The sequence below is a fragment of the Sinohyriopsis cumingii genome, chromosome 5 (genome assembly GCF_028554795.1).
Source record: "Sinohyriopsis cumingii isolate HCF-2022 chromosome 5, ASM2855479v2, whole genome shotgun sequence".
NCBI classification, from domain to species: domain Eukaryota; kingdom Metazoa; phylum Mollusca; class Bivalvia; order Unionida; family Unionidae; genus Sinohyriopsis; species Sinohyriopsis cumingii.
The window spans coordinates 113,605,596-113,618,929 of NC_142965.1; the positions used below are offsets into that span (position 1 = coordinate 113,605,596).

The 13,334-nt window shown below is 34.4% G+C and overlaps 1 protein-coding gene across 1 annotated transcript in view; it reads right to left on the bottom strand.

Moving 5' to 3' along the window:
- Nucleotides 1-13,334, bottom strand: part of LOC149800007 (mitochondrial intermediate peptidase-like) — a 79,297-nt gene that overhangs the window by 36,828 nt on the left and 29,135 nt on the right. The window contains exons 9-13 of the mRNA XM_089959536.1: nt 11,311-11,371; nt 9,829-9,881; nt 5,553-5,706; nt 4,526-4,603; nt 118-322 (exon numbers count right to left, since the gene is read on the bottom strand). Of these exons, the coding sequence (XP_089815662.1) occupies nt 118-322; nt 4,526-4,603; nt 5,553-5,706; nt 9,829-9,881; nt 11,311-11,371 (551 nt within the window). The remainder of the gene's footprint in view (nt 1-117; nt 323-4,525; nt 4,604-5,552; nt 5,707-9,828; nt 9,882-11,310; nt 11,372-13,334) is intronic.

Consider the following 13,334-nt stretch of genomic DNA (forward strand, 5'->3'; position numbering starts at 1 on the left):
CATATTCTGCAGTGTTAATTCTATGATTTAAAATGCATGGAGATGACAGATCTAGGTCAATACAGGTTGTACTTGGGTGACCATGCTACAATGACAATTATGGCAATAAGAATCCACCTGTTACATGCTGATACTTGGTCCTCCCTAGCATGGAGTGCATAGCATGTCCAAATTCATGAAACAGATTTTCCACCATTCCTGGAGTAAGGAGTGAAGGAACAGATGTTTGTGGGGGAGGGAAATTCAGCTGAAGAACAACAATAGGAAGCTGGTAACTGCTGTCACTCATTTCTCTGCCTCCCTGTATCGTAAAGTGACAATCCTGAAACAAGAATTATGATATAAGTATACAAGTACCTTCTGGATAATGTACACTGTGCTAAATAACACACGAAATTAAACTTATTCATGATCTAATGAATATAAAAGGTGCATGTCCAATTGAGCTGAAATCCATCAAAGCTTTAAAAAGTCATGCTACAAGAAACACAGTCAAAATTACTAGAAATCAATTCCTCTAATGCCTGTAAAAATCATTCAAAGAATACTCATCACGAAGCCATAGAAAACATTAATTTGAAACGAAACAAATGTTGTAGAAGTACTCTTATATCAATTCATGTTAGGTAATGAGTAATCAAAAGGCCATAATACTTAAAAGATGGACTAAGACCATAAAAGCTGCATGTAAGTTTATGACACAATGTTCAGATCAAATTTCATCAGAATATATTCAACTGATCTTGAGTTATGCAAGTTATAAGCAACATCCCATGTGAAAACATAACACAATTTCTCCCAGGCCATAACTCAATCAAAAATGGAGTAGAGAAGATAAAACCCATAAAAAGGTACATCTAGGTTTTTAGATACATCAAACAGCATCAAAATATGCTGAATGACTCCTCAGCCATCCTGGTTAGCAGTCTAATATTAAAATGGAGAAGTTAGTAACTCTGTCAGAATCGGACATAAAAAGATTAAACTTTTGAAATACCCAATGGCATACAATAGGTAATTATCACACAAAATGGCATTCAATTATATGTATGGTTTGGATAGTTATAAATGTTACAAGCAACATGCCATGTCAAGATCTAGCTATTTATCAAGGGCCATAACTCTATTAATATGGTGTTTATGAGACAAATGACAAAAACTGTCTATGAGATAATGTTAACACCAGACTGCATCAGAATATGTTCATTCATTCCCGAGTTATGCTGGCAATGTGGATCAGATGTAGTGGAGAGTTAATATTGATGGAGAGATGGCAATAACTCCATGAAAATAATAATTAAATTGTACCAGAATGATGAATCTATTATGAATACTGAAATACCAAATTGCATCCTAATACCCTATATACCCCACTGTAAGTCAAGTCTACCAGCAAGCAATGCAGACTGTGATCCGCTGTCACATAATACACAGGCAGATCAGGGTCTGTTGTTTGTTTTAACGATTACTTTTAAATAAACTCCATAGACTGAGATCTTTCAGTGAAATATGTGCTAACAGGGACTGGACTTATGATGATTACATGGATAGTGAATGAATGGACTGATGAAATGATGAAACAAAGGATAGACAAAAATGGTTACTTTTATTGGTTTCCAGCAATTCAATAAAGGACCCTAAAAAAAGGTCACAACATCCACCAGAAACCAAAATTCATTATGGCTTTAAGCTCACATTGTCAGTTAACATCATTTTAAATGATAAATTAATGCCTTTACTGCTGTTCAAGGATAAATAAACTAAAAAGGCATTTTAATCAGAATTCTAACATGTACAAATCTTTTCTTATGTCAATACAAAATACATTTCATCATGTGGAACAAACATTAACATATGCTTACAAAATTTATCACTGTTTTGCAACACTAGAGGTAATATACCCATTATTTTTGTAGGAAAAGAAAACTTTGTTCTTGTTATCTACAACATTTTCTTCCGAATTAAAGTTTTGAATGATTAAAGTCACCCTCCTGGACACCACAGACATGATTTTGGTCTTCCATAAAAAAAGCTGAAAACTTTGTAAGAGGAGTTTGGGGGGAACTCCCCCAGTCGGGTCTCAAGAAGCCAAAGGCTTCTGACCAAAAATGCATTTTAAACTCATAAAAAAAACTGCTCCTGGTGCAACTTAATATCATAAAATAAATCAAAATAATCATCTAAAAAACTGATAAACTTACCAAAAATGTTCAACTTGACTCAATAATTTCACAATATTTATTGTTGCATGAATTTGTTCTCCAATACTATTGATGCAGAAGTTATTTCACGTGCATGTCAGTGTTCACATCATAATTAAGTCACAATAATTTGTCAATTTTTGCTGCAAATATATTATACTTCTCTCTTTTCATAACAAATCTGAAAAATAAACACCCAAATACATCAACTATATACAAATAATCCCATATATTCACTTTTCTTTTTCTCCAATGGACACAACCTGTTGATATGCCAGTCGAGCACTTTTTGCAGATTTGGCAAAGATTTATTAAGCCTTTCTTTTTGTCGCCATTGACTTTTTTGGCTCAATGTACAATCATTTATATTCCTTCTCACTGAGAGCTTAATTTCCTTTCAAGCTGGTGCTTGTATTGGCAACTTGCAGTGCACATATTCTGACATTGGGCTACATCTGTTCTCTCATGCAAGAAATCATTATTCTTATAGTAATTAATTGTACTTTTTCCAGATGCCTTCTGAGCTTCAATTTTTCCATATGCAGCTTCTTTTGTAGGTGCTGTTCCAAACTCTTCCAACCATGATTACCGTAATTCAGATCTTTATTGCTGAGGTCAAAAAATGCCAGTCCATTAGTGTTCAGTTTTCTGATAAGCTGACCAACTAAATTTCCATCAACTTTTAGCTCTAGCCATTCCCATTTCCTTACGTTCTTTAAACTTTTATCTAAACTTTTCATGTAATAGTCTCTCTCAACAACTTGATACACCATGTTTTGCAAGAATGCTTCTTCTTCCCATTGCCATAAGTTTCCATTACATGAAGATTCATTGGATGAATATAAACATTTGACCAATCAGAATACTTTACAAGGGTTGTTGCAGAATGGGAGCGGAAAAATCGTTTTTAAAAAACCAGATCGGGGATGATATAAAAACGGACTATATCAAGAAAAATCTATTCAAGTCAGAGAAAAGTGGAATTAATTCCACTTTAAAACGGAGGAAAAAATGTGTCAGACATCACCCCTTTCATAATTCACCTCAATTTAAACTGCATTTATTGGCTGATCAAATATATCTGCCATATGAGATAACTGTTGATTTGGAATGAACTATACTGTTAGGATTAATAACATTTTACATTTAACCATACCTGACCATGAAAAAAAGCCCATTTGGATGATGCAACACACAAGATTTGTGACATTGTTATCAAGCTAGTAAAAGGAGCATAACGTTTTAACAAAGGAAATTGGGAAAAGCTAAATATGCTTGCAAAAAATTATTTCCATGTCCGAAAGGTAATGCACTGTCATTTATTGTGCAATGCTTGATTTTCTTGATGCATATATCACTTCTATTGGCACTGACAATCAAGTATATAATAAATCAGACTATTTAGCAAGAAGCAGAGCTTTTGTCTTTTGCATTTGTCTTAAATGCTGCTTAACTATGTACAGGTATATGCTTAAGATTTAGAATGAACAGCACAGAGCCCAATCTGCTGGCACATTTTGTGATGACAGGTATGATTCCATGCTAACAGCACAGAGCCCAATCTGCTGGCACATTTTGTGATAACAGGAATGATTACATGCTAACAGCACAAAGCCCAATCTGCTGGCACATTTTGTGATGACAGGTATGATTCCATGCTATCTTCAGATGGATGTAAAGAGCCTAATATGATATCAAGTATGGAAAAACCTCAAACCATGATTGAGGCATTTTCATTGCCCTAATGATATCAACTATAGAAAAACATCAAACCAAGATTGAGGCATTTTCATTGCCCTAATGATATCAAGTATGGAAAAACCTCAAACCATGATTGAGGCATTTTCATTGCCCTAATGATATCAAGTATGGAAAAACATCAAACCATGATTGAGGCATTTATATTGCCCTAATGATATCAAGTATGGAAAAACATCAAACCATGATTGAGGCATTTTCATTGCCCTAATGGTATCAAGTATGGAAAAACCTCAAACCAAGATTGGAGGCATTTATATTGCCCTAATGATATCAAGTATGGAAAAACATCAAACCAAGATTGGAGGCATTTATATTGCCCTAATGATATCAAGTATGGAAAAACATCAAACCATGATTGAGGCATTTTCATTGCCCTAATGATATCAAGTATGGAAAAACCTCAAACCAAGATTAAGGCATTTATATTGCCCTAATGATATCAAGTATAGAAAACCTCAAACCAAGATTGAGGCATTTTCATTGCCCTAATAATATCAAGTATGGAAAAACCTCAAACCATGATTGAGGCATTTACATTGCCATATCAATACAACACAATGTACCTGGTTTGGCTTGCCAGCCCTCTCATAGAAATCACAATAAATATATCCAATTATGCCTTCTGTTCCATGTACCACAGCCTGATGAAATAAAACAAATGATGACAAAATAAACACAGTGATTTGATTACTAATACATTTCTTTGTAAATACATATTTTTATTCTTTAAGAACCAATTTTCATGGAATGCCCCCCATGAACAATGATCCATCTATGAAGACAATTAAGGGGTCCCTTCCACATTAGAAAAATATAAATTTAAGTACTAATAAAAAATATAATATTTTGTGAAACCGCATTATCTGATACGCCCCCCACCCCGATTCACAAGAGCTGTAAAAAGGGTATTTTCTGTGCATTATTTTATGTGTATTTAATTTAACATTTAGTGGCATAATTGTATGAAGTTAATAGAATGCATGCATGTAGACAAGAAACATACAGTTTAATTCAATATTTTCCTGCCACTGTCCCCTCAACCTAAGAAAAATTATCAAATATTTTCATGATTGGATGCTTGCAAATTATGGTTGTCCCTAAAATTATTTATTACATTATGAATCAATATCAAGAAATGATTTCATGTCAAAGGCAACACTGAAAAGCACACCATATTTTATAACTCATTTTATAAGATGCTCTATTCAAGAATGAGAATGCTATAGTTTCTGCATAAACCCCCATTTGTTGTACCCCCCCCCCTTACTGATTTCAATAATGAAAATCATTAATGTGATAAAAAAATGCACAGAACTTAGTCAATTCATTCATTGATTTATAATGTATAACCTGACCATGACAAGAGTGGACCTAACACTGGCATCTTCTTAGTCCTTCATGCTTAATGCCCAAAATGGGGTATGGATATTATGTATTCAATAAGTAGCCTTGTCTGTTTATTGGCTGGACTTTCTTCTCAAAACTGATTTTGATTTATAAAAATCAAAGAATAAGGTAGCTAGTGCACTTGTGTTGTCTGTAAAATGTAAAATTTAAATTGAACAGTCCTGAAAAAAAATCTGTCCATACCAGCTTGTATACATCATAAGACCATGTCTCCCCCTTCTCCAGCCTGACTGGTTGTAGTGTGATGTCATACAGTTGATGAAACAGGTTGCTCAAGCCATCCATACAACAGCCCAGTGAGAAATATGGGGCTACTTCATTACTTTTCACATTGCATCTGAAGTAAGAAATATATTTTAGTACAGCATAATAATAAAATCTTGGGCCCCAATTGGATAATTTAAGGACTTCTTTTTTTTAAATACTGCATCCTCAAAAAAGGACCAAAAGCTGTTTCAGATTTTTAAGAACTACAGTGTTAGGTTACTATGCAAAGAAAAATCTTATCAAGACTGAATGCATATCTGCTGCCTAGCTGCTTAGTTTTTCATTTTATTTGTATTTATGTGTGCTTGAATTTAGTTCTTAGTCCACAAGATGTATGTATGTATGTATGCATGTACGTATGTATCAGGTGTTGAACAAGTAATTATCTCTGTACTGCATGTACATACCATAGTTATTTTAAGAGAAGCCCCCCCCCCAATAAGTGCCCCACCTTTCTACAACATAAAAAGGAAATTCCTACCTGGCCGAGGTTTATAGATCTGTATTTATCATTGTTTCTTCAATCTGACAGAATAAATTACTCCTGAATTTCTAATTCCAATACATCTTTGTATATGTGGTAATGACAAACTTAACTATTGAATTTATATTCCATAGCACAGAACATCTAATGAGTCCAGTTTACATGACTGCCCAACCCACGATGTCAAGAAAAGTGAGTGGAAAGTTACAGCATTGGATCAGCTGTTACCCGCATGATTAAATATAACTGGTATGTTGCCTGCTTGTTACTGGAGGTCCATGTCTATTTTTACACAGTTTTCTGCAGGATTTTAAAGACAATGGTGCTTATAGTAATAGTACTCCAATAAACACTCCCCCCTTTGGAAAATGCACCTCCCTGAGGCATCTATTAGAATAAATACAGTATTCCATGTGCATGTTATCACTGTACTGGTCTTAAAATAACATTCTAATGTCTAAGTTTTGTGTCAATACATATTGTTCCATACCACAGTATGGTGACATCTGATGTGAATACATATTTATGTCTGAAATACTTCTGTTGCTCTCTCTGTAATACATCTGATTATCAAATTTCATGACTAGAACAAAAACAGCACTCAATGAATGCACTTTAAGTACAAAATTTCCACAAAGTACATATCAAGATGCAAATGACAACATTTCTTGATTCAAGAGAATTATATGCTTAAAGCAAGCAAAAAACACTAGGCAAACAACACAAACTTAACCAAAGTCAATAAAAGATGAAGTGTAACTCCTGATCAGCTTTTTTGCTGTAATGGTGTGGTACAAACCGAGATAAATTTAATCATAAATTTCTAACTCGAACAATGCCTTAAATATGAACATCAAATACAAATTTTAACCGAGGTTAATGAGTCAAAAAATGTGGGCCATAATGATGGAGTAGTGTTCATAAAGATTAATCCTCTCACTAAAGTTCTTGAATCAAGATTTAAATAACTTACGTGATCATGAACTAAATTCAGAAACTTAAGCCAGTAAATTGTTTGTCACAGTGACCTTTCTTTTTATACATGTGAGGTACTAACAGAAACTAATTTGTTATTGTAAAATGTTTCTTCATGAATACTTACCCAAGAATAATACATTAGGAGAACTACTACTAACTTGCAAATCCAGCCCTTCCAGATAACAAAGCTAAAGTTATCTACCTGCCGAGGTGCAGTCAGGCAGAGTGATATCCCCTTGGTACAGTGATTGGCAGCAAATCCCACGAATATATCAGTTACTAATAGAGTGGAAGGCACACTCCCTATAAGGATGTAACTGTGGGGATGGTTGTATCTTTATTTTGATTGGGTAAGTATTTGTTAATAAACGTATTTTATTAGAAAAAAATTAGTTTCTTCTTTAAAGACATTAGCCAATCATAATACCCTCGGAGAATAGGCATGATGTGGAGGGAGGTACATCCAATTACCAGAGAGATGCCATCTTCAGTCCCCTAAGGTATGTGAGACAGCTTCTACGTAGCCCAAATGGAAAAGACTCCATCTGTTGGGGAGTAGCTTCATAAAGGGAAAATTTTCCCCCCAGCAAATCCAGCTGAAGTTGCAAAATCGTGTCTTATGAAGCTGTCTAACAACCTGAAAAGATGACCTGTCACACCATTGCTATAGGTACCACCAGAATGAGTTGAGCCCTTTGGGATGAAAGATCTAGGAGTTAAAAACTGGAGAATGTGGACTCAGATCTATATTCCATGACATGCATGATGTTAATTAGAGAACAGTTCCAGACATAGGGCATGCTTGTGGCAGCTACTTTAAGCTCATGAGCGGAAAAGTATAACAGATCCATTGAGCTGGATTTATTTCTCGATATGCAAAGCAAATAATCAAATTAATCCAGTATGAAATGGTCTGTGCCACTGTATCACCCTGTCCCTGTTTGAGAGGTAAAAATAAATGTGATCTCCCCTAATACAACAGCTCCAATATTTTAAGATACCACTTCAAAGCTCGCATTGGATCTTGTAGGAGGTCTTGAGCTGAAGTATCCAGAGTAGAAAGTGATTTCATTATAAAGGTTTGGCTCACCTGTTTTGACAATGAAAGAGGGTACTTTCATGAGTGAAACTGATCCATCTTGTTGGAACAATAATTAGCTTCACTTGGTCATTTTCACTTTCTGAACTTCAGAGGTAAATTGTATAAAAAAGAGCCGATAACTTTTTTTTACATTTTATTTATTTCGTAATTCATTCATTGCACTTTCAGAAGCTGGTATTGTCTAGTCTGGCAAAATTCATTTTCCCTATTTTCATAGCTGCTGTGGATAGTGTACTTTAGACTAATTCAGGCCAAGTTTTTTAGCACAAAGGAGCAGTCAATTTAGTTAGCAGTGTGCTTAGATCATGTACAATTTCCAAAAGTACAATATCCAAAGAAATATCATCCAAATTACATTAATGTAGCATATAGGTATGCCAACATTCTCTCCATTGTGCATGTTTGAAATGCAAACAACTTCACCTTACATACGTCACTCTCTCAAAAACACATAATAACTGGTGAGCGTCCCCTCATGGGATTAGGTGTCAATCCCTGTACCAAGGGAGATTACTCTGTCCATCCACCACCAGGTGGGCAGACAACTTTCAGCTCTTTTTAACTCAAAGCGTTATCAAAGACGGCTGGATTTGCGAGGTACTAGTAGTTCTAAGGTATTATGATCGGGTAACGTATCTAAAGAAGAAATGTATACAATCTTATAGCTTACTAATTCTAGCATTAACAGTTAAAACATAAATTTAACAAATGTTAGTGATAAGTGAACTATAGGTCAAAGTGACCTCTTTGATGATATGAGCTTAGTAACTGTCAAGATGCATTTACCTCAAAAAGTTTCATAATTTCTGGATAACAATATACATGAAAATAGCCTTTTTCTTTTATTGTATGGGTGTGGCTCCAATAGAGATGCAATGCCTTACAAAGTTTCTTGATTCCTGATTTAACAGGATGTGTAATGCAAAAAATAAAACTTGGTCTAATGCAAAAACATGACCAGTAATGTACAAATAATTCACATGTATGAACCAAGATATCCCCCACCCCAAGCCATGGGTGTTATGCAACATGCTCTAAATTGTTGCCTAGGACCAAGGGGGAAAAAAATGGTTGAAACACAGTGAGGCTGTACATATATATATATATATATATATATATATATACTTATGCTTGTATATGTTTGAGTATTTGTGCTAGTTCACCTCTGGTTGACAGAGGTGAGCTGAAAATGGGGAGTTAACTCTAAATGTCCCAAACCGACAAAGCCAAATCTTATATGGGACAATAACAACCCCACTGTAAGAATGTAAATGACTATCAAGATTCATGAAAATATCTCAGATGGTTCAAGACATATAAAAAAGACCAGACAAGAGTGATGGAAGGACAGAGACAAGTAGGCCTGGGACTACATGCTAAACCCACAATCAAAGCATCACTGATAAATATGCAAGCTTCTTTGGATCAATTAAAAAGATTATGTGAGTCAGGATCAAATGAGGTTTGACCCCTCCTTCTGCAGTGGGAGCATGAAAATTTGTCCACTGTATCCAATGAAGGGATGAAACTGGGTGTTCCAAATCACTACAATCCAGGCTAAATGTTTGATCCCCTATTTATGGCTGCACTAAACAGCACTCCAGTACTATTGAGGGAGACATTCTTACTCTTCCTGTCTTCTGACAGCACTGTAGTAAGGTGGATCCCATGGCATGATGGCCTGAAAATTATGAACCATAGGTGAATAGAATTTTATTTTATCCTATTATGTATTTAAGTAATCTCTGAATAATATCTAGGTTTATTATAAAAGTGAAATTTAGTAAAAAGTTTTAAATACATTCTTATTTATTAACGTCTGTCACTTATACAGAAGTGTCTGCTAAGAAAGGTACCACTAGGTAAATCTAGATCTATACACATATTATGAATAAATACATAAATGTCATATGTACAGATCATATTTAAATTCAGATTTGTATGAACTGTCAAAAAAATACAATGTTCCAACTGACAGTCATTCCAAATTAACATACATCTTTTAAAATTGCTGACAAATTTATGAATTATCAATAAATGCCTTACTAATGATATTTTATTAACACGAGACCCAAGTAGGCTTGAGATTCCTCACTTTGATCAAATGGCCTAACATCCAAACACAAAAGCAGCTGGCCAAGAAATCGAAGTCAGCATGGTGTATTCTGTTGAAATTTCATCCAACTTTGTTGACTGTATATGTTATGAAGACAAATGTTTCAAGGTTATTATATTCTGAAGAAGTCATCTGAAGGTTTTTTAATGGCCGTGTCTGACGGTAGATCAATATTTGGATAAAGCTAAAAGTTCATCAAGGCAAGATGTTTTCTCTCAAGTTTATATTGCTCTATTCAAAATAGAGAAAAAAATTATAGGTTTTACTATTATTAGTAACAGTGTCTATTCAAAACTAAATAACAACAGCCATTTCTGAAGGCAAGCTGCTATTTATTGCAATCAATTCAAAGGTCATCCTGCCAGGATAATTTCTGTCAAATTTTAATCAAATCTGACAAATGCTGTTGAGTAATTTTTGAGAAGACATTTAATGGGTTTAAACTATATTTAGTAATGATGGCCATATTTAATGGTATTCAGATTTATTATATAAATTTCCAAGTGCTGCATCCCAGGAAGTTATGTTCCAAATTTTGTCAAAATTAGTCCAGTAGTTTTTCATAAGTTTAAACCAGCAATTGTTAACATATGCATGATGCATGGATACATGACACAATTAATACAGGCCTATACCATAAACTAACTTGCCCTAATGACCAGGTGAACTGAAAATATAATGCCTTAGTTTGAATGTTCAGATAACTATTTGGTGATATTTACACAAATCCTGAGAACAAAACTGCATTAGCCTTAAAGGATGAATAGGTAAAACTAATTCTGAAAACAATGGAAACAGCACTGATATTCTAATTTGTAAGGCATGATGTATATGCTGAACAGAATTTCAATCACATTTCCAACTAAAAAAATCAGTATCACACTGATATAAAAATAAATGCCATGGTCAACAATTATTAGGATCCTAGGGGTGTAGTATAATCTGTCTATTGTGCACATAGGAAAATGGTTGTGGTCAGATCATCCAAACTTACCTTATTATTTACACTTTCAGTTAACTTCATCGCCAGCATAATATTGTAATCCTTCTGTGCACTGTTTGGTCCAAAAGAAATTAAAAAAATCAAAATCAATAAAAATTAAATGTAGAAACATATATTCAATCAATCTTCATCTCATTCTTCTAAAACAAAAAATCATTTGCACCAAATGACCAGATATCTATGAATCACACCTTGTTTGCAATCAAGAAAATGTAACAGCATAATATTATGTCAATGAACAAATCCTTGGTTCAATGTCTGTGATTCATGGTTAAAACTTCAGAAAACAACAATGTTGCATAAAATGGCATCTTAAAACTGCAAGAAGCTCAAGCCACTTCATGTAATTTATATCATACACTGGCCACAAGTAGCCCATGCAACTTTATGTAATTTGAATCGTACACTGAATAAATGTAGTTCATGCCACTTCATGTAATTTGAATCACACACTGACTAAATGTAGCTCATGCCACTTCATGTAATTTGAATCATACACTGACCACAAGTAGCTCATGCCACTTTATGTAATTTGAATCATACACTGACCACAAATAGCTCAAGCCACTTTATGTAATTTGAATCATACACTGACTACATGTAGCTCATGCCACGTCATGTAAATATAATTTGAATCATACACTGACCACAAATACCTCATGCCACTTCATGTAATTTGAATCATACACTGACTAAATGTAGCTCATGCCACTTCATGTAATTTGAATCATACACTGACCACAAATAGCTCATGCCACTTTATGTAATTTGAATCATACACTGACCACAAATAGCTCATGCCACTTTATGTAATTTGAATCATACACTGACCACAAATAGCTCATGCCATTTTACACTGACTACAAGTAGCTCATGCCACTTCATGTAATTTGAATCATACACTAACCACAAGTAGCTCATGCCACTTTATGTAATTTGAATCATACCCTGACCACAAATAGCTCATGCCACTTTATGTAATTTGAATCATACACTGACCACAAATAGCTCATGCCACTTTATGTAATTTGAGTCATACACTGACCACAAATAGCTCATGCCATTTTACACTGACTACAAGTAGCTCATACCACTTCATGTAATTTGAATCATACACTGACTAAATGAAGTTCATGTCACTTCATGTAATTTGAATCATACACTAACCACAAGTAGCTCATGCCACTTTATGTAATTTGAATCATACACTAACCACAAATAGCTCATGCAACTTCATGTAATTTGAATCATACACTGACTACAAGTAGCTCATGCCACTTCATGTAATTTGAATCATACACTAACCACAAGTAGCTGATGCCACTTTATGTAATTTGAATCATACCCTGGCCACAAATAGCTCATGCCACTTTACAATGACTACAAGTAGCTCATGCCACTTCATGTAATTTGAATCATACACTGACTAAATGTAGCTCATGCCACTTCATGTAATTTGAATCATACACTGACCACAAATAGCTCATGCGACTTTATGTAATTTGAATCATACACTGACCACAAATAGCTCATGCCACTTTACAATGACTACAAGTAGCTCATGCCACTTCATGTAATTTGAATCATACACTGACTAAATGTAGCTCATGCCACTTCATGTAATTTGAATCATACACTAACCACAAGTAGCTGACGCCACTTTATGTAATTTGAATCATACACTAACCACAAATAGCTCATACCACTTTATGTAATCTGAATCATACACTGACTACAAGTAGCTCATGCAACTTTATGTAATTTGAATCATACACTGACCACAAATAGCTCATGCCACTTTATGTAATTTGAATCATACACTGACCACAAATAGCTCATGCCACTTTATGTAATTTGAATCATACACTGACCACAAATAGCTCAAGCCACTTTATGTAATTTGAATCATACACTGACTACATGTAGCTCATGCCACGTCATGTAATTTGAATCATACACTGACCACAAATACCTCATGCCACTTCATGTAATTTGAATCATACACTGACTAAATG